The sequence below is a fragment of the Salmo trutta genome, chromosome 28, assembly GCF_901001165.1.
Source record: "Salmo trutta chromosome 28, fSalTru1.1, whole genome shotgun sequence".
In the NCBI taxonomy this organism is placed as follows: domain Eukaryota; kingdom Metazoa; phylum Chordata; class Actinopteri; order Salmoniformes; family Salmonidae; genus Salmo; species Salmo trutta.
This window is the reverse complement of record NC_042984.1, coordinates 29,677,141-29,702,608: the sequence shown is the minus strand read 5'-3', so window position 1 is coordinate 29,702,608 and position 25,468 is coordinate 29,677,141. Positions and strand designations below refer to the sequence as shown.

General features: G+C 42.1%; 1 protein-coding gene and 1 long non-coding RNA gene across 2 annotated transcripts in view; both read left to right on the top strand.

Annotated features, from left to right (window-relative positions):
* Window positions 1-22,588, top strand: part of LOC115165972 (kelch domain-containing protein 8B-like) — a 97,684-nt gene extending 75,096 nt beyond the window's left edge. The window contains exons 4-5 of the mRNA XM_029719536.1: window positions 7,900-8,001; window positions 21,609-22,588. Coding sequence (XP_029575396.1) covers window positions 7,900-8,001; window positions 21,609-21,805 — 299 coding nt within the window. The 3' untranslated portion in view covers window positions 21,806-22,588. The remainder of the gene's footprint in view (window positions 1-7,899; window positions 8,002-21,608) is intronic.
* Window positions 22,589-23,566: 978 nt separating this feature from the next.
* On the top strand, window positions 23,567-25,249 carry LOC115166425 (uncharacterized). Its single transcript, XR_003870323.1, has 2 exons — window positions 23,567-24,361; window positions 24,733-25,249. It is a non-coding gene; the product is annotated as an uncharacterized LOC115166425 (long non-coding RNA).
* Window positions 25,250-25,468: the final 219 nt, after the last annotated feature.

Genomic DNA, 25,468 nt, shown 5'->3' with positions numbered 1-25,468 from the left:
GCTTCCAGGAATTGTGTACAGGTCCTTGCAACATGGGGCCGTGCATTACCATGCTGAAACATGAGGTGCTGGTGGTGGATGAAGGGCACAACAATGGGCCTCAGGATCTCGTCACGGTATCGCTGTGCATTCAAATTGACATTGATAAAATACAATTGTGTTTGTTGTCCGTAGCTTATGCTTGTCCATACCATAACCCCACCGCCACCATGGGGCACTCTGTTCACAACGTTGACATCAGGAAACCGCTCGCCCACACAACACTATACACACGGTCTGCCATCTGCCCGGTACAATTGAAACCGGGATTCATCTGTGAAGAGCACATTTCTCCAGTGTGCCAGCTGCCTTCAAAGGTGATAATTTGCCTACTGAAGTCGTTTACGACACCGAACTGCAGTCAGGTCAAGACCCTGGTGAGTACGACGAGCATGCCGATGAGCTTCCTTGATACGGTTTCTGACAGTTTGTGCAGAAATTCTTCGGTTGTGCAAACCCACAGTTTCATCAGCTGTCCAGGTGGCTGGTCTCAGATGATACCGCAGGTGAAGAAGCCGGATGTGGAGGTCCTGGGCTGGCATGGTCTGCGGTTGCGAGGCCGATTAGACATGCTGCCAAATTCTCTAAAACAACGTTGGAGGCAGCTTGTGGTTGAGAAATGAACTTTCAATTCTCTGGCAACAGCTCTGGTGAACATTCCTGCAGTCAGCATGCCAATTGCACGCTTCCTCAAAACTTGAGACATCTGTGGCATTGTGTTGTGTGACAAAACTGCACATTTTAGAGTGGCCTTTTATTTTTCCCAGCACAAGGTGCACCTGTGTAATGATCATGCTGTTTAATCTGCTTGTTGATATGCCACACCTGTCAGGTGGATGGATTATCTTGGCAATGGAGAAATGCTCACTAACAGGGATGTAAACAAATTTGTGCACAAAATTTGAAATAAATACGCTTTTTGTGCGTAAAGTTAGGGCACTTCTAGTAATCTATCTCTCGTATTAAACTACCTATTTGTTTTAATTTTTGTCTGTAGATTCAGCCAGCGAGGCAGATTTGATATGGTTTCTCTGGGGCTCAGGGTAATGAACAGGGACTGTACAGTAGATTATGGGGTGTGTTTCACGGGCTGAGGCTAGCTATAAGTAAGCTATCTGTGGGTTTTATTCCTACGCTACCTCCCTAGCGCGTGTGACTGTGCCTTATTTCACTATTCAGCCCAGTGACAAAGCACTGCAGAATCAAACAACAGGCCTCATTTCCAAGTCTAATTGCCTGTATTAGAGTTGATCATGTCCACTGACAGACTTTGGGAATGTAACCTAGTGTGTTTGGATATCTGTTTTCACCGCTGTTTATTTAGATTTTATGGTCCAGCTGTCTCTGTAATAGTACTGTTCATACACAACTTGTGTTTCCTTTGTGCTGTATTCACACACTGACACGCTCTTTGTATTGTAAAAGCATGTTACGGTTGTGTCCAATGATGCCATCAAAAATACATTCACATTTTGTCAGTAACACCTCGCCGCTCTCTCACCACTCCACTGATGCCACCCCTCTTAGCCATCTCCTCCTCTCTTCTTCTGTCAAACAATTCTCCTTCTATTTACCTTTCCTCTCACTTAAAACCCCATGAACTTGAATCCCTCTCCATGTCTCTGTCTGTCTGTCTGTCTGTCTGTCTGTCTGTCTGTCTGTCTGTCTGTCTGTCTGTCTGTCTGTCTGTCTGTCTGTCTGTCTCAGAGGGCAGGCTGGTGTCTGAGCTGTAATAAGCAGTGTAAAGTGGCAGAGGAGCTGGGAGGAGGAGGGTGATTTCATCCAAGTGTGATTTCATCCATTAGCTATAACGGAGAGTAGAACAGTCCAGGACCTTGTCTCATCTCCACCGCATTTCTCACAGCATGAGAGGGACAACACAGCACAGCCACACACATCTATTACGCAGCCACACACATACAGTACATCTACAACACAGCCACACTCATACAGTACATCTACTACACAGCCACACTCATACAGTACATCTACTACACAGCCACACACATACAGTACATATACTACACAGCCACACACATACAGTACATCTATTACACAGCCACACACATACAGTACATCTATTACACAGCCACACACATACAGTACATCTATTACACAGCCACACTCATACAGTACATCTACTACACAGCCACACTCATACAGTACATCTATTACACAGCCACACTCATACAGTACATCTATTACACAGCCACACACATACAGTACATCTATTACACAGCCACACACATACAGTACATCTATTACACAGCCACACACATACAGTACATCTATTACACAGCCACACACATACAGTACATCTATTACACAGCCACACTCATACAGTACATCTACTACACAACCACACTCATACAGTACATCTATTACACAACCACACTCATACAGTATATCTACTACACAGCCACACTCATACAGTACATCTATTACACAGCCACACTCATACAGTACATCTATTACACAGCCACACTCATACAGTACATCTATTACACAGCCACACTCATACAGTACATCTATTACACAGCCACACTCATACAGTACATCTATTACACAGCCACACTCATACAGTACATCTATTACACAGCCACACTCATACAGTACATCTACTACACAGCCACACACACAGTAGGAAGCTAAGCGTGGCAGCGTGTGAGTATGGCATTTCGGAGTGGGCTTCTATACAGTCCCTCTCGCCTCATGAGACCTGTGGATTATCGCATTGATCTTTGTAATTAATCTCAGAACGCAATTAATCAAACCTGAGACCCTGGCTGTGTGTGTGTCTGTGTGTGTGTCTGTGTGTGTGAGAGTGGACCTGATTAACAGGCTATATTTATCCATCAGGCGTGTCGGAGGGAGGACCTGAGATTCAAACATGACTCTGACGCAGCCAGACAGACTGTATAGATCTATGTGTATTTTTAATGAGGGCCTGGCTGTACTGTATGTCATCATGAATACACTCCTGTCAGTCAGTAGACGGAGCAGACAATCTGGAGAATGGATGGCACAAAGGAGACCAACGTGGACCTCAATGCCATATCGCCCGCCGTATGTCAAAAAGTACTGTTCTGCTCAGTAATAGGCTTCATTTTCACATCTCGAACAAGATAGGGATCCTTTTCCCATAATTCCTCTGACAGCACATTCTGCTCCTCCAGAGACTCAGTGAATGGGACCACATGGAGGGATTGCATTTACTAGGCTATATATTTTCCTTTCCACTCCCGGCCGCTTGATGTCATTGGAAATGTAGTGGAGAGGAATATTGCATCCTCCCGTTGGGGAGATGTCAGGGTATGTGGCAGGAGATGCTGCGGTGGGTGAGAGAGAGTGGTAGGCTGTGGGTTATTGAGTGAGGTGATTGGAGTCAGAAGTGGTAGTGTGTGAAAGAGAGAGAGGATTGATTCTGGGCTTTAAATAAACACACGGCTTCTATACTCCAGCTGGGGCACTGTTCTCTGCCTAACCCACCTGTCAGTCAAGTGTGTGTGTGTGTGTGTGTGTGTGTGTGTAAAGGCAACAACACACCAGAAACAAAGTCTCGGGGCTTAAGATTGTCAAACCAACAAGGAGCCTGTACTTGATTGAATTAGAACCTCAAACCATCAATGTGTGTCAGTAAGTTTTAAACAGAGACAGAGTCCATTGGCAGATAGTTCCAGTATGTCATTGGCCAGCCTCTGTGCTGTAGCTATCATCCTATACATCATAACAGTAGAGCTGCAGACAGAGAGCATCTTCTAAGAGAGCCCTGGGCACAGAAACACTGTGTGGGAGAAGAAATGGCCATGGCAATTTATCTGCAGATAGCAGGGGAAGTTGTGCCTGCTTCCTAAACTGCCTCACTTTTTTTCCCTCTGTCTATTTTTACATGTTATCTTGCCTCCATTTGCCTGTGCTGAAAAACCAATCTGTTCCAATAAGCTTATCTGTTATTGAGCCACTGGCCGCTCTGCTTCTCCCCCTCTGGGGCGGAAATTGCTCTGGCCACTCTGTGACTGCCCTCTTTGATTACACTGTACAGCCAGCTTGCCTGCTGTGTGTGTGTGTGTGTGTGTGTGTGTGTGTGTGTGTGTGTGTGTGTGTGTGTGTGTGTGTGTGTGTGTGTGTGTGTGTGTGTGTGTGTGTGTGTGTGTGTGTGTGTGTGTGTGTGTGTGTGTGTGTGTGTGTGTGTGTGTGTGTGTGTGTGTGTGTGCACTAGAGACGTGATGGACCCAACCAAGTGAAGGTCAAGGTTGTAGATAGAGGTGTGCTCTACTGGTCAAAAGTTTTAGAACACCTGCTAATTCAAAGGTTTTTCTTTATTTTTACTATTTTCTACATTGTAAAATAATAGTGAAGACACCAAAACAATTAAATAACACATATGGAATCATGTACTAACCAAAAAGGTGTTAAACAAATCAAAATATATTTTATTTTAGATTCTTCAGATAGCCACCCTTTGCCTTGATGACAGCTTTGCACACTCTTGGCATTCTCTCAACCAGCTTCATGAGGTAGTCACTTGGAATGCATTTCAATTAACAGGTTTACCTTCTTAATTTGTGGAATTTCTTTCCTTCTCAATAGGTTTGAGCCAATCAGTTGTGTTGTGACAAGGTAGGGGACAAGGTAGCCCTATTTGGTATAAGACCAAGTCCATATTATGGCATGAACAGCTCAAATAAGCAAAGAGAAACAACAGTCCATCATTACTTTAAGACATGAAGGTCAGTCAATGCGGAAAATGTCAAGAACTTTGAACGTTTCTTCAAGTGCAGTCGCAAAACCATCAAGCGCTATGATGAAACTGGCTCTCATGAGAACCGCCAAAGGAATGGAAGACCCAGAGTTACCTCTGCTGCAGAGGATAGGTTAATTCGTTTCCAGCCTCAGAAATTGCAGCCCAAAAATATGCTGCACAGAGTTCAAGTAACAGACACATCTCAACATCAACTGTTCAGAGGAGACTGTGTGAATCAGGCCTTCATGGTCGAATTGCTGCAAAGAAACCACAACTAAAGGACACCTATAAGAGGAAGAGACTTACTTGGGCCAAGAAACACGAGCAATGGACATTAGACCGGTGGAAATGTGTTATTTTGTCTGGAGTCCAAATTGGAGATTTTTGGTTCCAACCGCCGTGTCTTTGTGAGACACGCTGTGGATGAACGGATGATCTCCACATGTGTATTTCCCACCGGAAAGCATGGAGAAGGAGGTGTTATAGTGTGGGGGTGCTTTGCTGGTGACACTGTCTGTGATTTATTTAGAATTCAAGGCGCACTTAACCAGCATAGCTACCACAGCATTCTGCAGCGATACGCCACCCCATCTGGTTTGGGCTTAGTGGGACTATCATCTCTTTTTCAACAGGACGATGACCCAACACCTCCAGGCTGTGTAGGGTCTATTTTATCAAGAAGGAGATTGATGGAGTGCTGCATCCGATCTCCTGGCCTCCACAATCCCTCGAGCTCAACCAAATTGAGATGTTTTGGGATGAGTCGGACCGCAGAATGAAGGAAAAGCAGCCAACAAGTGCTCAGCATATGTGGGAACTCCTTCAAGACTATTGGAAAAGCATTCCAGGTGAAGCTGGTTGAGAGAATGCCAAGAGTGTGCAAAGCTGTCATCAAGGCAAAGGGTAGCTATTTGAAGAATCTCAAATATAAAATATATTTTGATTTGTTTAACACTTTCTTGGTTACTACATGATTCCATATGTGTTATTTTCAGTTTCATGTCTTCACTACTATTCTACAATGTAGAAAATAGTCAAAATAAAGAAAAACCCTTGAATGAGTAGGCGTTCTAAAACTTTTGACCGGTAGTGTGTATATATATATGTGTGTGTGCGTTTGTGTGTTCATGCGTGTGTCTTTCTCTGCATGTGGCAATTTCTCCCTCCCTAAAAAAAACACTGAGTGTACATAACATTAGGAACACCTGCTCTTTCCATGACATAGACAGGCGTCCACATACTTTTGGTGATGTATTGTAGACTGACCAGGTGAATCCAGGTGAAGCTATGATCCCTTATCGATGTCACTTGTTAAATCCACTTCAATCAGTGTAGATGAAGGGGAGGAGAAGGGTTAAAGAAGGATTTTTAAGCCTTGAGACAATTGAGACATGGATTGTGTATGTGTACCATTCAGAGGGTGAATGGGTTAGACAAAAGATTGAAGTGCCTTTGAACAGGGTATGGTAGTAGGTGCCAGGCACACCGGTTTGAGTGTGTCAGGAACTGCAACGCTGCTGGGTTTTTCACCCTCAACAGTTTCCCGTGTGTATCAAGAATGGTCCACCACATAAAGGACATTCATCCAACTTGACACAACTGTGGGAAGCGTTGGCGTCAATGGGCCAGCATCCCGGTGGAATGTTTTCGACACATTGTAGAGTCTATGCCCTGACGAACTGAGACTTTTCTGAGGGCAACGGGCATTAGAAAGGTGTTCCTAATGTTTTGTTCACTCAGTGCATATTTCTCCTTCTCCCTTCCGCTCTCATCAACGCGACCCATGCTCTCTCTCTTGTTATCTACCTCCTCCCTTATTCCTACCCTCCTCGCTCCGTACCTTAGTATCATCCTTTATTGACCTCCTAGTTGTTTTGTGGGCTACTCCTCCAAGTGCTGAAAGCTCATTAAGAGTGTTCAATTTGTTTTGGAGAACGCAAATTAGCAACAACAGTGTCTGTTCTAAGCTCACAGGGTGCGCTTTGGAGCAATGGCTATAGGGAAAGAATCTGAACTGTACATTCTGGGATATAATAAATAAGAACATTAGTGACACATTTTCTTCCTGTCCATTATTCCAAATCCAGTGTTTTTGTTTAACTATATCGCTTTTTGTTATGACAGTTATGATTGGGCTGCATATACTCTGGTAACAGTCATTTGCCTGGACCTTGGAGTGTTCTGGTCTCTCACAGAGCTTGATTTGTTATATAGAGAGGTGTTGGGTTTTCTCTTTGCCTCCTATTGTGAGCTGCTGAGCTATCAGGGAAAGTTCAGGAGTTGCCTGAGGCCAGACTTTGCTACTGTGACTAAACCACTGAAGTAAATGGTGTCTCATCCACCTGAACAGTGCTGTCCTCTCCCTGACTGGACAGACCTGGCACATGGAGAGAAGATGGAGCACTTGAAGTCAGGCTTTTAGCCGACAGTGCAGGAGAGAGGAGAAAAGGGGAGGGTGGAGAGGGAATGAGGGCACGCTGTCCCAAATTTAGAAAATGTAATCTGCTGTGGGGCAGACATGTCGCCAGACGCAGCCAGAGCAGAGTGCACCTGGGATGGCCTCTTTGCGCTGAGTGATTCATGGAGCTCCCCCAGGCTTAGCAAAGGCAGCCTCCCAATCTATAGTATCGTTCGTCTTCATCTACATTATCTACCTGAAAGAGAGGGAGAGATCAGAGAGGAGGGGGAGATAAAATGGGTCAGAGAGTGAGAAATGGAGAGAACGAGGATAGAGAGAGAGGAAGAGGAAGAGGGAGAGCTAGACAGGGGCAGAGTGAGGAAAGATTTTGCGGCAAATAGAGAGAGGGTATGGCATATTAACAGTGTCAGGGAATGATGGAAACACTGAGGTGGTGAGTAAGACCCAGGCAGAGTAGAGGGCAAGGAGAGAGGGTTAGAGAGGAGAGAAAGACATAAAACAGATATAGATTTAGAGTAGCGGTGCTGTTTTCCTCCACACTGTAAATAGGTCAACCATCTGTGTTGTATTAGACATTTATGTTGGATACATGTAGTTAATGATGCTTGGAAAGGGATTTTGGAATATTTATGTCAAACAGTGTTTGATGTTACAGTCTCCTCTCTGACCTTTGCCCTCTGACCCCTGTGTGTTGCAGGTATCTGGATCAAACCAACCCGGACCTCCAGGATGAGGGTTAAGAGAGCAGACTTTGCGGCCGGATGTCTCGGTGGAAGGGTCATCGTTGCTGGTGGACTAGGTGAGCACTTTACTGCCCAAATAGATGCTTGGGTTCCAAAATAACCCAGAACCAATAAACTACTTGACCCTGACAAATAACAACACCACTTACAGCACTAACAACAACAACAAGGTCAGGTCCTAACACTAAAACAACCTCAAGGTGTAGTTCATGTGAACAAGCAAAACACCTGCGCATTAATCTTAGTAACACAGTGTGACAGTCACACCATGAGAAGTAATCATGTTAATTTAGGCAAATGAAGTTCCCATTGCTTTCTAATTTTCCCCTTGATTGAATTGCATCATAAATATACTGTGAAAAAAACAATGAATCATGTTTAGAATGAGTAATCAGAGGGTTAGGGTTTCCTCCACTGCATGATTGTAAGCAGTTTACATGTATAGCCGTGGCTCAGTAGGATATAAAGCAGTGTTTACCTCATAATGAGACAGTGTGGGAATGCATTCTATTCTCTGTCTTTGTACACATTCTGTGTAATTTGGTTAATGTATTTGTTCATTTGGGTCTCCATGTCACAGCTTAAGGAGACATTGAAGCGAGCTTAGAATCTGTCATAAGACCTGCTCCCACTGTCTCTGTGCAAGAGATAGAGAGGGAGGGACATTGAGTTTGAGTGAGAGATGTAGAGAGAGGAAAGACACAGGGAAGAGAGGATGCAGAGAGAGAGAGTACAGTTTGTGCAAGGGGGGGGGGGCGGGGGCTGGTACAGAGCGATGGGAGGAGAGAACGAATTAGGAAATGTTACACTCAGAAATGTCAACAGAGTCTGGGTATGATCATTTTAATCCAAGAAGGATATTTTGGGATTCTGATTCACGTATGGCATATTTCCCTTCCTCTGACTTTTGTCAAAAGCTGGTAAATGAGGGATCTGCTCTTAGTTTAACAGCCAGCTGGGAGAATTGTCTCTGTCTTTTGAGGCTGAATGAAGCACCTATTTATTATTCATAGTGTTGGATGTGTGGAAGCCAAAGGGCTGCTTTCAGGGTGACATCAGATTGCCATTGAAAAGCTGGAGCCGCCTCCTCCAACTCACTCTATCTCTGTATTTTCTCTTCATCTGTCTCTCAAACATTTCTGACTATCTTCACTTTTTCTCTCCCACTGTCTTTTTTTTCTCAAGCGTTTTAATTTTTCTCTCGACCTCCGCTCACTGTCACTCTCTCCCCTGATCACATATAGAAGACACATTGATATATGTATGAATATTATGATTAGAGAATATTTGAATTAACTTTGAAGAGATGGCTGTGTGAAGTTGGATGATATGCGATTATGTGCACAGCCCAATAGAATGTCACTCATGTGTACGCACATACATCATAACAAATCCTAATAGGTCTAATGATTTAAATGTCTTTTGGTCATTTCAGGGATTGGCTTATTTCAGGTGTGATATTTATTCACCGAAGCTTAATCCTCGTTAGCTGGTTTTAGGTCGGTGACCTCACATTTCTTTGTGCCGTTGTCCAGTTCTGTCCTAAAATCTATTGCAGGTAAGTGGTCAGCAGTAGCTGTGGAGTGCCTAATCCACTTCTGCTAGAACCCCCATTATGACACTAACCTACACTGCTGGGGCCAATACAATTAGGGTGGCAGGTAGCCTAGCGATTAAGAGTGTTGGGCCAGCAACTGAAAGGTTGCTGGTTTGAATCCCCAAGCCAACTAGGTGAAAAATCTGTCGATATGCCCTTGAGCAAGGCACTTAACCCTATTTGCTCCTGTAAGTCACTGGATAAGAGTGTCTGCTAAGACTAATTTTTGTCTTTTTTCAAAATGATCTTATCTTGGTCCAATTTAATAAAAACATCCCCCTTGAGAAGACAAACTTCTAGTAGCAGAGAGGGGGAGATATAGGTTAGGTGTTCGAGAGGGAGCTGGGTTGTGGGTTGATAAGAAGCATTGTGAAGCTGGGCTGGAAATCAAAGGCGTGACAGGATGCTTTGAGCGCCGAGAAGAGCGGAGCGGAGGAGCGGTTCTTCCCGCACAGCGCTATGGCGGAGTGTGTTCCTGTGAAGATAAAAAAGGAGCAGGTCTGAGCAGTACTCTGATTACCATGAAAAGACGATTCAGTTCGGCACTTTGTTCTCCCCAGAAATTATGATAACAACAGTAGCCTAACCCCCACCGACCAGTCCATATAATCTGCAGCTCATTGAGGGCCTCCATGGAAACCAGAAAAACTTTAGCAGCAGCTGGTGGCGTATAATGACACGGATAGGAGCACAAATCCTGAGGCTTGAGGAGAGAACTCACTTTGACTGATGTGGTGGTTAATTTCTGCATTACCAAATGAGGAGAGTTACAAATTTCACACACCAGTCAGAGTTATACTTAAAACTACATCTTTAATAATGAAGATGCTTTTGCAAAAGCACTTGACCTTCAATGATGCGCTATCTCTAATGAACCATTGAAAAGTGATTACACAAAAGTACAAAGATCTTTTATAGCCAAGATACACCCCTTCAATGTACATGACAAACCACAGATCTTAGGAACAGTTCACAAAGGTTAAGTTTTGTATGAAAGATATCTATAAAACATAACAGACAGCAACTGCTGTATGAACAGTGTTCATTGTATAGACCAGTATCTGGTCCTCCTACCTAAAACTGGGACTGTCTCTCCCTGGTACGGTATAGAACAGAACCATTAGCTCATCCAATGGCTACTCCCAATGGATACTCCCATCTCAAGAAAACCCCCTCTTGACTCCACTCCTGGACAAGCTCACTGAGGGGAGTGAGCCTCTAGGTCATATCTATCCCAGGATAAGTGCAACATCAAAGAGGACATGCAATGGTCCAGATACGGCCATACACCTTCCCCCAATGCCAAAGGAGGGAGTGACTTGCGCACAGACATTGTGGAGACAAGTAATTGGTTGCCCATTAATCACGCCATCCCTTCACATGGTTTAATAACAGATACATTCACATATGACAAGTATCACATAAGCATATTATGCAAATAAAACATCTTAATTATCTATGTTACCCAACTAATTCTGATTCATCCGCCACACTGACCCTCCTAAAGATATGAGATATTTATTTGTGTGTGGTGGAGGGAGGATAAGATGTGTGATTGTGGAGGATATACACTAAGTATAACAAACATTGAGAACAACTGCTTTTTAACCTCTACGGGCCACGGGGGCAGTATTGAGAATTTTGAAAGAAATATGTGCCCATTTTTAACTGCCTCCTACACCAACTCAGAAGCTAGGATATGCATATTATTAACACATTCGGATAGAAAACACTCTGAATTTTCTAAAACAGTTTGAATGGTGTCTGTAAGTATAACAAAACTCATATTGCAGGCAAAAACCTGTGAAAAATAGATTTAAAAAAAAGAGAATTTTGTGACTGTACTATTTAGTGTCATTGTTTTAAAGATACCACAGTGAGAAAGGATTCAGTTCGCAACTCCTACTGCTTCCACTAGATGTCAACGATCTTTAGAAAGTTGTTTGAAGCATCTGTGATAAATACACACCGAATTAGAAAGCTTACAAGTTGACACGTCATCACTTCATTTTTTGCGCCTGCGCATGAATCTGAGAAGAGTGCCTTTGTCATTATCGTTTATTCTAGACACTTGATAGGTTGTGTGAAAATATTACTGATGTTTACTGATGTTTCACGTTAAAAATGGAACAAAAGATTAGTGCTAAACAACGTTTGACATGTTTAAACAAACGTAAATAGATTATTTACTAGGTTTTCTTTAGTTTTTCGACGTGACTTTACACTGCCCACCTCATTTTGTGGGAGCCTACTGAACGCTAACTATTTGGACATAAATTATGAACTTTGTCAAAAGAAACCACATTTGTTCTGGACCTGGGATCTCTGGCAGCGCCTTCTGATGGAGATAATCAAAGGTAAGGGGATATTTAGAATGTTATTATCGATATTAGATGATGCTAATGCTAACGGTATAGCTTAGCTTAGCATATAGCTTATTGTTGTTAGCATAGTACCCAGTTTATACAAAATGTGATTTCCCAGTAAAGTTATTTTGAGATCTGGCCCTTCGGTAGCAATTACGAGATGATAATATATTATTCTTTGAATGACAATATTATAATTTACCAATGTTTTCGAATAGTAATTCCGTGATTTGTAATGCTGGATTCACTGGGTGCATTCGAGCCGAAAAAAATTCTGAATTTCACCGCGACTGTAAATGCTGTTTTTGGATATAAATATGAACTTGATGGAACTAAAAATGCATGTATTGTATAACATAATGTCCTATGAGTGTCATCTGATGCAGATTGTCAAAGGTAAGTGCATAATTCTAGCTAGTTTTCTGTCTGTTGATGCCCTTCTTTGAATTGGCTAAACATTACACGCAGCTATTGTCAATGTACTCTCCTCACATAACCTAACTTTATGCATTCTCCGTAATGCCTCTGAAAATCGGACAGCGTGGTTAGATTTAGGAGATATATCTTTCAAATGGAGGAAAATAGTTGATTATTTGATTTTTTGAAATGATTACTCTTGCAGTTTTGAATTCCCCGCCATGGTCACATGACAATGAATCCCAATACCGGGATAAGATCGGGATAAGATCCTCAACAGGTTCGAGTGACAGACTGACCACGTGAAAACTATGATCCCTTATTAATGTCACTAGTTGAAAAAGTAGGTAGATGAAAATATTAATTGATTGGTTGGCTGATAGGATGAGATACACTGAACATGTGAAAGTTGTGAGGTTCAAGAATTACAATTATTGTTGGTTGGTATTATATGCTAATTTATGCACATTTAAGTAGCTACAGTGGCAAGAAAAAGTATGTGAACCCTTTGTAAATACCTGGATTTCTACATAAATTGGTCATCATTTTTCTTCATCTAGGCCACAACAATAGACAAACACAGTCCGCTTAAACTAATAACACAAAAACAATTATACGTTTCATGTTTTTATTGAACACACCATGTAAACATTCACAGCGCAGGGTGGGAAAAGTATGTGAACCCTTGGATTTAATAACTGGTTGACCCTCCTTTGGCAGCAATAACCTCAACCAAACGCTTTCTGTAGTTGCGGATCAGACCTGCACAACGGTCAGGAGGAATTTTGGACCATTCCTCTTTATAAAACTGTTTCAGTTCAGCAATATTCTTGGGGTCTCTGGTGTGAACTGCTCTCTTGAGGTCATGCCACAGCATCTCAATCGGGTTGAGGTCAGGACTCTGACTGGGCCACTCCAGAAGGCATATTTTCTTCTGTTGAAGCCATTCTGTTGTTGATTTACTTCTGTGTTTTGGGTCGTTGTCCTGTTGCGTCACCCAACTTCTGTTAAGCTTCAATTGACGGACAGATAGCCTGACATTCTCCTGCAAAATGTCTTGATAAACTTGGGAATTCATTTTTCTGTCGATGATAGCAAGCTGCTGTCCAGGCCCTGAGGCAGCAAAGCAGCCCCAAACCATGATACTTTGCAGTTGGGATGAGATTTTGATGTTGGTGTGCTGTGCCTTTTTTTTCTCCACACATAGTGTTGTGTGTTCCTTCCAAACAACTCAACTGTAGTTTCATCTGTCCACAGAATATTTTGCCAGAAGCGCTGTGGAACATCCAGTTGCATTTTTGCAAACTTTAGACGTGCAGCAATGTTTTGTTTGGGCAGCAGTGGCTTCTTCCGCGGTGTCCTCCCATGAACACCATTCTTGTTTAGTGTTTTACGTATCGTAGACTCGTCAACAGAGATGTTAGCATGTTCCAGAGATTTCTGTAAGTCTTTAGCTGACACTAGGATTCTTCTTAACCTCATTGAGCATTCAGCACTGTGCTCTTGCAGTCATCTTTGCAGGACGGCCACTCCTAGGGGGATTAGCAACAGTGCTGAACTTTCTCCATTTATAGACAGTTTGTCTTACCGTGGACTGATGAACATCAAGGCTTTTAGAGATACTTTTGTAACCCTTTCCAGCTTTATGCAAGTCAACAATTCTTAATATTTTGTTCAAGGCATGGTTCACGTCAGGCAATGTTTCTTGTGAATAACAAACTCAAATGTTGTGTTTTTTATAGGGCAAGGCAGCTCTAACCAACATCTCCAATCTCGTCTCATTGATTGGACTCCAGTTTACCTGACTCCAATTAGCTTTTGGAGAAGTTATTAGCCTAGAGGTTCACATACTTTTCCCAACCTACACTGTGAATGTTTAAATGATGCATTCAATATAGAAAAATACAATCATTTGTGTGTTATTAGTTTAAGCACACTATGTTTGTCTATTGTTGTGACTTAGATGAAGATCATATCAAATTTGATGACCAATTTTGCAGAAATCCTGGTAATTCCAAAGGGTTCACATACTTTTTCTTGCCACTGTATAATGTATATTTCAGACCAAAGCTAGACCAGAGCTAGTGCGAACCCGAGCTAATTAACTACGCCCAGGACCAGAGCTGGACTAGAGCTAGTGCAGACCAGATCAGTAGTTGTGGTAAGTAGTTGTGTGGTGGTGTTGCAGGTTCTTTGGGCCCTACAGTATGGATGTGGTCAGTAGAAGTGGTCAGGAGTTTTGTGGTCAGTAGTTGTGTTGTTGTGGTCCCAAGTTGTGTGATTCAATAGTTTTGTGGTCAGTACTTGTGGTCAGTAGTTTTGTGCTTGAGGTCAGTAGTTGTGGTCAGTCTTTGTGGTCAGTGTCTAAACTACGATAGTTGCGTGTGAAAACTGAAAGAAGTGTGATGAGAAGTGATCGGAGTGAGTGAAGGGAGACCGCTTCGCTTGATCCAATCAGAGCAGCAGGATCAACGCACGGGACACAATCCTGAGAAGGAGAACAGCATTAGAAATCTTCCCTGTATTGTTCCAGGTCGTCCAGACCGGGGAAGCATTAGAAATCTTCCCTGTATTGTTCCAGGTCGTCCAGACCGGGGAAGCATTAGAAATCTTCCCTGTATTGTTCCAGGTCGTCCAGACCGGGGAAGCATTAGAAATCTTCCCTGTATTGTTCCAGGTCGTCCAGACCGAGGAAGCATTAGAAATCTTTCCTGTATTGTTCCAGGTTGTCCAGACCGGGGAAGCATTAGAAATCTTCCCTGTATTGTTCCAGGTCGTCCAGACCGGGGAAGCATTAGAAATCTTTCCTGTATTGTTCCAGGTTGTCCAGACCGGGGAAGCATTAGAAATCTTCTCTGTATCGTTCCAGCTCATGCCATAATGTAGTTATTTTGGTAGATAGCTCTCCTTATTAGCTGAAATTGGGTTTTTTTCAAAGCCATTTTAGCTGTCGCGTTAGCTGTTCGGTTCGAAATAGATTCACAAATCATGTAGCTATGGCAGGCCTGCTCCCTCCATGGCTAAAGCCAGTGTGAGAAACATGCTAACAAACTTTGTTCCCGTTGAAACTCTAACACGTTCAAAAGCAAATACTGGAACAATATTTCCAGTATAGAACGTGGGGAATGGACAGAGGTGATCTATAGAACACTAATGTTATATGTGACCCGTTTCAGGAAACGGTGTATGTCGTGGGTCAGCTAGCTAGCTAGCTAACGTTAACTGGCTGGCTCGCTAGCTAACGTTACATGTTTGATCTTATTATTCGTATCTCAGAGCCATTTTCTTGGCTAGCTATAACCTAATGTTAGCTAGCTAACATTGAACCTGGTTGGATAGCTGGTTGGATAGCAGATTCATGCAGGGTAGTAACGTCATGAGTTGGGATTTTGGTTTATTGTGTACCTAGCTAGTGTTGTGAGGTCAGAACGTTCGGATCAACCCTACTCATCAGCCAGTGTACGCTCCGAGAGCGAAACGTTCTGAATTTACGAACGGACAATCTGACAGCACAGCTGCAGAAACCAACACTCTGGATAAGATAATAGCCTAACCAGCTTTGCTAGGGCGAGTAATGTTCAGTGAGCTGTTCTCTCATTTGTGTTTGGAAGTAGCTAGCAAGTTAACTAGGGTGCTTGATTGCTATTGTTAGTACAGAACGCTCGGATTGTTTTCCTCACAGTATTCCCTTTTGCATTGGCAGCATATTGCACCTGGCCATCTTCTACATTCTCCTCAGGTAGCTTGTCTCCTTGTCTCCTGCCAAAGTTATACAGAGCCGGCACTGCAATAATGATTGTCAGTGTAGTGTCCATCTTCATGCAGATCCCCTCCTTTAGGAAGGGGAATCTTTTTTTTTCACACTCCAAAAACTAGGTTTCAAATTTGGTCCAACAAGATTAATAGATAAACTTTGATTTAACCCAGTTTAAGAGTTAATTCATCTTGGTGCAACCCACCCTTAGAGTTTAATTCGGGAGTTGGTAACTCTTTAAAGAACTGCTCTCGTGGTGCCCCAGATCCTAATTAGTTAATTGTTACATTATTAATATAATTGGGTGACAATTAAACATAGTTAATTAGATAAATAACAGTCTTCAGATTAATGTTAAAGTCAAGTCACAACAGTGTTGTTAACCAAAGCAAGGAAAGTGAACTCCAAAACATGGTGTAGTTTTATTGGAATTTGCTGTTGTTGGTAAGTAATGAATCTGCTAGCTTCTGACAAGACTTACTGCATTTTTAACCCTTTGACACATACCAACAAACGGGTGTGATTATTCTACAGTGGCCCCTGCAGCGTACGCTCAAACCGATGTGATTAGAACGCTTATTTATAATGTCCAGTTTCAACTGACGCAACAGTCAGTGTTTGAGCTGGCCACAGTTTTTTTCACAGAAACATTTTGCACAAACACAGTCCTTACAAAGTTATGTCCTGAATGTGACCAGTGTATTTTGGGATGCAATGTTCAGACATTCATAGAAGTAGAGACAGCATAACGCAATCATCCAAACCGGAAAATGTAGGCTACATTTGTCCTAGCGCTAACTGAGGAAAGACTGACGTAACAAGAGCAGTCATATTTGGCTAACTCTTGGCTGACAGAAACCACAATATGAATTGGCTAATATAAATTACTATTTACAATTCATCACATCACGGGTGAGCTCACCATTTATCAAAATAATTGAGTAAAGCACTTTCTAAAAATCAAAAGTAATGCGACGCTGGGTAATTTGTGCACGCCACCATTTTTGTTTATTCGCGTCAACCAAAGATTTGGTCTGTTTGCGGTATGCATGTTGAAAGGGGTGTGTCATCTATGATCATTCACTTCATTCACTTCCAGAAGTTTACTCGAAAGATGAGTGAAATGTCATTGACTTAATTAAGTTATAACATCTTTGGTCTGACAGATGTTTACATGACACCCAAAATGCATTGTATAATGTCAGCAAACATGGTGCCACACATAGCTGGCACATGGCTTAGCATTAGCTTATCATAATCAGTACAACCTTCAAAAAAAAGTATTTTACACACATCATACACATCATTACAATCTATGCAAGAATTAGAATGCATGATTTGTCACCAGAACATGAACACGTGAATAAAACAGTGAATACATTATGCTCCTTACATACATACGATATGCTCCAGTAGAAACGACCACACGGTTTACAGAAAATAAGGGACTGATTGGAACGCACACATGTCAAAGTTATTATTTGTAAGGAAAACAACAATGAAGGCAATGGGAGCGCCAGCCAGAAAATGTGCCGGAGTTTGTGCTAGACAGCGCAAATGTCTGCATATTTGATCTGGGGAAACACTGGAGAGGTGCTCGTCTGGTTCAATCAAGCCTCAAGTTGTCCTCAACAGTGAAATGGTCTACTTCTATGTGAATTAATGAGGAGGCGGAACACACATGGTGAAAAGGTTAATGAAAGCAGTTAATGGGTTACTAAAACAGCTCTACCTCTTGATTGGTAGAAGCTATTCCTGTTCTGTTTTCAGATTAGAAAATTAGAGGAAGATTTCATATGCTGTAAGTTTATGTCTGACTTGTTGGGGGTAGTGGTCAAAATGGCAGTTGTTTTTAAAAAGTTACAGAAAATGTTGTTGATACGGTTACTAAACCAGCTGTAACATTGGATCGGTAACAGATCATTCTGAGGTCCTGAGGCCCATTGTCGTGTTGAATAGAATATGAAGTAATTAAGCATACTATCTATATACAGGGTCAGTTCCAGTACCATATCTACAATGTGCAGGGATACTGGAGTGGTAGGGGTAGTTACTGTATGTATAGGGGTAGGGTGACTAGGCATCAGGATATATGATAAACGGAGTAGCAGCTGCGTATATGGTTGTATGTGAGTGGGTGTGTGTGTTTAGTCAGTATAAATGTATGTGCATATTACTGCATGTGTGTGAGAGCAGATGATGGACTGAGTGTTTGTATGTGTTGGAGTATCAGTGTGCGTAGTGTGTAGGGCCTTGTGAGTATGCATAGAGACAGTACAAAAAAAAGAATAAAATACAAAAGGTCAACTCCCACCTAATGAAGCGTTAAAACTTGGTAGAAGCACCTTTGGCATCAATTATAGCTGTAAATAAGGACAACATCTATTCATTCACCAGTTTATTAGGTACAGGCATCTAGTACCGGGTCGAACCCCCCCCCCCCCCCCCCCCCCCCCCCCCCCCGTCTCCAGAAGAGCCTGAATTTTCTGGGGCATGGATCTAATGTGTGCCAGAAAAACATTGACACCAGACAGGATGGGGCCAAATCCTGACTCTGCCATCAGCATGATGCAATAGGAATCGGGATTCGTCGGATCAGGCAATGTTTTTCCACTCTTCAATCATCAAGTGTTTGTGCTCGCGTGCCCACGCCCACTGGATGGCTTTTTCTTGTTTTTAGCTGTTTTTAGTAGTGGTCGTCTGCTGCAATAGCCCATCCGTGACAAGGACCGATGAGTTGTGCATTCCGGGATGCCGTTCTGCACACCACTGTTGTACTGCACCGTTATTTGCCTGTTTGTGGCCTGCCTGATAGCTTGCAAGATTCTTGCCATTCTCCTTAGACTTCTCATCAACAAGCAGTTTTTGTCCACAGGACTGCCACTGACTGGATGTTGCACCATTCTCTGTAAACCCTAGACACTGTAATGCGTGAAAATCCCAGGAAATCGTCCGTTTCTGAGATACTGGAATCGGCACGCCTGGCACTGACGGTCATGCGTACCTCAAAGTCACTTAGGGAACTTGTTTTGCCCATTCTAACGTTCAATCGAACAGTAACTGAATGCCTCGATTCCTGTCTGCCTGCTTTATATAGCAAGCCATGGCCACGTGACTCACTGTCTGTAGGAGCGAACCATTTTCCTGAACAGGGTAAATAAACTGGCCATTGATTTTGTTAAAATTGCTCAAGGTAAGTAAATTCAAATCAAACTTTATTTGTCACATGCACCGAATACAACAGGTGTAGACTTTACCGTGAAACTCTTACTTACAAGCCCTTAACCAACAATGCAGTTCAAGAAAGAGTTAAGAAATGATTAACCAAATAAACTAAAGTAAAAAATTATAAAAAGTAACACAATAAAATAACAATAACGAGGCTATATACAGGGGGTACCGGTGCCAAGTCAATGTGCGGAGGTACAGATTAGTCGAGGTAATTTGTACATGTAGGTAGGGGTAAAGTGTCTATGCATAGATCATTTTGGTTAGGAATCATTCATGGACAGCAATGTTCAAACCTTGTGTCTCTGATTTTCAGGCAGATTTAAATTAAGGACTGAGACTGGACTTCTCAGGAACACTGACCTCTTGGAAAGACATTCTGGTGTGTCTTTGGCATTAACGTGTATGTAATTGTCCCACTGAAAAATAAAACTCTATCACAGGGTTAAGTATATAGAAGACTGATATTTTCCTCTAACTTTTAAGCTGGGCTTTGCTTCTTTCATATTTATTTTGACCCTGACAAACTCCCTGTCCATTTCAGTGACAAGCATACCCATAACATGATGCTGCCACCACAATACTTGAAAATACAGAGTTTCACAACATTGCATTCACTCCACATTACTGGCCTTTAGGAAAAAGTGAAAAGAAGAAAGCCTGTGTTAAATCTATTTAAAATCGTCCATTATGTTTACAACAAGGCCCATACGTAATATTGCAAGACAACATAGCAAATAAATTTACTTTTTGGCTTCAAATAAAAACTTTAGATTTTGGTCAAGTCAAATACAATACATCACATAGTGAAACGCTCTGTATTTCCACACCAGAATGGAGGGGTCCTGAGGGGTCCAGTGTCAGTCCTGACTTAAATCTGCTTGAAAAATAAGAGACAGTGTTTGAATATTGATGTCCATCAATAATTCCCAATAAAATGTACTGAGCTTGAGCAATTTTGACAAAAACAATGGAGATATGTTGCCCTAAGAGTCGAAAGTATTTACAGCTGTGCTTCCACCAAATATTAATTCTGGGGTGTGAAGACATATGCAATCAAGACATCTTTGTTTTTAATTCTTTATTCATTTAGAAAATGTTATGTACTTTTTCTTTCACTTTGATAGTGAAGAAGGTTATATAGATCTGTAGGGGAAAATTCGAATGTAATCCCATTTTAGATGTCATTTTAAGGCATTGAAATGTGACAATTGTTCAAGGGGTCTGTAAAGTTTCACTAGGCACTGTATATTTGTTTTTTAGTTAAGTTTAAGTTTTAATTTGCTTCTTCCAATCTCCCCTAGTGCATTTAGATGTTTCTTACAGACTACAGTATACTCCCCCAGCCATCTGGATGGACGCAACATGCTGCATAATTCCACCTGTGGCTCAGAGACTGAGAGGCAGATCCCATTGCTAAACTAGACAGACAGACCCCCCAGTTCAAGATGACAACACAGCTATCCCCCGGGGCCCTAGTCTTAGACACGTTTGTCTTATCATCCATTTCTGTCTTATCATTGAGTATATAACCTTACTGGAGGGTGGAATTAAAGATGCCTTTATTCAGAATAGCACTAACATGCCTATTGCTATCGTTTTGAGTTTTTGTGTGTATTTCCGGAAGTGTGTTTGTGTGCGTGCTCATGTGTGACAGAGTGAAAATAGGTTGTGTGTTTCACATTGTTCAACAGTAGGTAGTATAGTTGTGTTAGTTTGATCATGTGTGTATGTCAGAGGACCCGGCTCCACATGTTTGACTTCCTTCCATGTATCCCATTCCAGCCATTACAATGAAACGGTCCTCCTATAGCTCCTCCTCTGGTGTGTGTGTGTGTGTGTGTGTGTGTGTGTGTGTGTGTGTGTGTGTGTGTGTGTGTGTGTGTGTGAGAGAGAGAGAGTGATGAACAGGTCTGCCTGTCTCCTGTGGTGTGTGTGCGTCAATGTGACATTTGGGGGGTGCAGAAGTCCTGGACCCAGACAGGTCAGAGTGATGGAGTAGCTTGGAGGCGAGCCACACTAACGATGTGGCTGTGAGGGGGATACACACCGGACATGCCTTTGTGCTCTTCTATTACGCCAGGCACTGACTAACACAGAGCTATTTATGAAGCTTCCATCCTGTGTTCTACCGCTCTCTCTATAATGTTAGCTCAACTGTAAAATATTGACGGTCACATTTTCATGTTAAGAAGGGAATAGCTGTTCTTTTTTCAGGGAAGATCCATCTGTGTCCTAATTTTAGGGGGCAAACAATTTGTAAATTGGTGTTCATGATCTCATCGGTGTGTGTGTGTCCAGGTAACCAGCCGTCGCCCCTGTCGTCCGTGGAGAGCTACAATCCTGTGAAGCGGAGTTGGGAGTACGCTGCCCCCATGCCCAGTCCCCGCTGCTCCTGTTCACCCCTGCAGACCCCCAACATGCTGTTTCTAATCGGGGGCGTGGCCCAGGGACCCAGCAACGCCGTGGAGGCTCTCTGCCTCAGAGAGACTGTGTGACACACACACACGTACACAGAGACAGACGAAGGACTCAATGCAAGCAAATTCAATGTGTGCAGGGGATAGACACTCATACAGACTTTGTTTTTGCCTTTGAACCTTGCAGATGGTGGGCAGGATTAAGGACAGTGACCCTGACACCTGTTTCTTTCAATGGAGAAACAAACACTTTTCTACATTTTAGAGACATAAGAGGAGTCAAATAAATAAGCAAAAAACAACACCACAGACACACAGACACACATACACACATATACACACTACACAAAAGACGCCTTTGAACAGTACAGCATTTTTCTAGAAAAAAGCAGAGTACTTTTCTGGAAACTAAAGGAACTTCGGGCCATATCTGTTTCACTACAACAGTCAGGCTGCAGTGGCTTGTTTAGCCACTTTTCTATCACCTTACAAAAGTAGAGAGTTTAGGATATAACATTGGTGTATTTGTCTGTGTTTTGGTACCTTCACAGCCAGGCGTGTGTGCATATAGCATTGCTATACACGTGGTGTTAAAATCCCACACACCATGAATACCACCTCTAGAATGGCAAGCCAATCCCTGCACTGTAGCATCCAGAGACGAGTGCTTTGGCACTAAGAAACATTTCCCTTTTTTAGAGAAAAAAAATATATATTTTACCTCAAGAGCTTTGCAATGAACAATATATGAAAGGCAAAGGAACTAAAGGCAGGACAAAGTGCTCAGAAAGTGTATTTATTTCAGATAATCCTTAGGTGGCGGCTTAAAAAAAGAGAGAGAGACGGAAAGAGAGAGCGAAAGAGAGGGAAATTGGAAGTGTGTTTTTAAATGGAAAATCGTAAATGGAAACTTCACCGCTAGACAATATTTCCCGACATAATTATGAGGGATGAGAGGTGTTTCAGACATAATTATGAGTGATGAGAGGTGTTTCAGACATAATTATGAGGGATGAGAGGTGTTTCAGACATAATTATGAGGGATGAGAGGTGTTTCAGACATAATTATGAGTGATGAGAGGTGTTTCAGACATAATTATGAGGGATGAGGTGTTTCAGACATAATTATGAGGGATGAGAGGTGTTTCAGACATAATTATGAGTGATGAGAGGTGTTTCAGACATAATTATGAGTGATGAGAGGTGTTTCAGACATAATTATGAGTGATGAGAGGTGTTTCAGACATAATTATGAGTGATGAGAGGTGTTTCAGACATAATTATGAGGGATGAGAGGTGTTTCAGACATAATTATGAGGGATGAGAGGTGTTTCAGACATAATTATGAGTGATGAGAGGTGTTTCAGACATAATTATGAGGGATGAGGTGTTTCAGACATAATTATGAGGGATGAGAGGTGTTTCAGACATAATTATGAGTGATGAGAGGTGTTTCAGACATAATTATGAGGGATGAGAGGTGTTTCAGACATAATTATGAGTGATGAGAGGTGTTTCAGACATAATTATGAGTGATGAGAGGTGTTTCAGACATAATTATGAGTGATGAGAGGTGTTTCAGACATAATTATGAGGGATGAGAGGTGTTTCAGACATAATTATGAGTGATGAGAGGTGTTTCAGACATAATTATGAGGGATGAGGTGTTTCAGACATAATTATGAGGGATGAGAGGTGTTTCAGACATAATTATGAGTGATGAGAGGTGTTTCAGACATAATTATGAGGGATGAGAGGTGTTTCAGACATAATTATGAGTGATGAGAGGTGTTTCAGACATAATTATGAGGGATGAGAGGTGTTTCAGACATAATTATGCACCATAGCAGTATTTTTTTTATTTTCACGCCGGGAGAGTTTGATTGAGCCTGCTGTCTGATCTAAAAATTAATGGAGTCATGTTTTGTAGCAATTATTGTGGCCTTTGTGTTTTGCCAATTACACATACATGCTAGCAGCGAGTAGATATGGTTGGCCTTGTTCAATAGAGCCATTGGACTTGTCTCAACGATGTTCCTATCTGCCACGACATTGCAGGATACCTAGGTTGACAAATTTTTCCTGGCTTTGTAAAGACTACAGCCTGACAGGAGCCTCACTTTGCTTTTCAAAATGGCATCGGTACTAGTTTCTAACCATTAATGGGAGCTATGTTACCAAGATGGCTAAATAATTACAATGGCTGCTTCTGATGATTCCTCTTTCCAAGAAGAACTTCACGACGAAACAGTTTTTTGATGTTCTTTTACATACTAACATAGGGACATACTGCCCTATCCATTTGAGACGGAATACACTGAAGCCGAATTGAGACAGCGAGAACAAGAATTGCGAGACCAGCAAACGATGGGGAGCCACGGTCAGACTCCGACTGGTGGTACCTATGAGGGTGCTGTCCAGCCATGCCAACAGAAGAGGAACGTCTGTGTTGCAACAAATTCTCTTACTGGAGAAGGTCACTGCAGACCCCATGGATCATGTGTATGTGACAGACCATCGAAGTTTCGACTCACATATGGATTTTGGTATGCTGGAGACGTTCTTCAGAACCTTCAAGATCAAGTGGCGGAGGCAGCCTAGACCAGCTGGACCAGGAGGGCAAATGACAAACTAGTAAGTTATTTTGCTATCGGTAGCCAGCTAAGTTCTCTTTTCACATGAGGCAGTATTTTTCAGCACAGTATAATTTCGTAATCGTTGTCCCGCACAGTGTAATTTTGTGATCGATTCGGCCATGACAGGGCTTGCTAATACCACAAGCCAAGTTAAGCTAACTAGCTCTGTTTGCTATACCCAAAATGTACTGTAGCCTAATGTAGCACGCTAGATAGCTAACATTTGCCTAGCTAGCCTCAGTAGCTAACTAGCTAATGTGCGTCTGTGAGATGTGTAATATTCTGCACCGTGCTGCTACAGTAGGAATACAGACAGTACACAACGATTGCCCATGAAAGTCTAATAGCGTTTTTGTCATTCTCTTACAGACAATACCGCTTGGTGGCCTACAGATTATTTTTGGAGTTTGTTCTACATGGGAGAAGCTAGGCAGAGGGCACCGAATCCCCTTGCCTGCATGTGTTGTTGGAGCCATATTAGCAATTTAGCCCTCACACAGTGGACAGTATGTTAGATACAAATAAGTTGATGACTCAAGAGGAGAGTGTAAGGTCCATAACAACAATCTCCCCTTGTATCAAAGTGACTCTGAACACTTCACTGCACCCCTCAAACAGGCCATATGCAAGTATTCCCATTGTAGAACTGTAGTATTTATTATAGGTGTTAGTAGTATATTTTTCTTCTATTGTATAAATGTCATACAGTACATTGCCATAACTGTTCCTGCATACTGCTGTGTAAACTCACCTTGGTCTCCAGAGCAAATAAACTTTGTCTGGAATAAAAGCCATGTCTACTTATTTTCCACATTGACAGACTATTCTATTGTTGTATTGAAACATGTTTAATTCTAAACACATTAAAGTTGAAATGATGCAGCAACTTCCTGCATCATTTGTTTTAGCAGTAAGATTGTAGCTAGTTACTTCCAAATACATTTAATGAATATCACAATGAATTGATCCAGAAGTTGAAGTCAACACTTTACTGGTTTCTGATGCAGCTGGAATCATTTAGCCAGTACTCATGTAAAAAAGATTATATAAAACATTTGATCAAACACCATTATATACATAAACTCAGCAAAAAAAGAAACGTCCA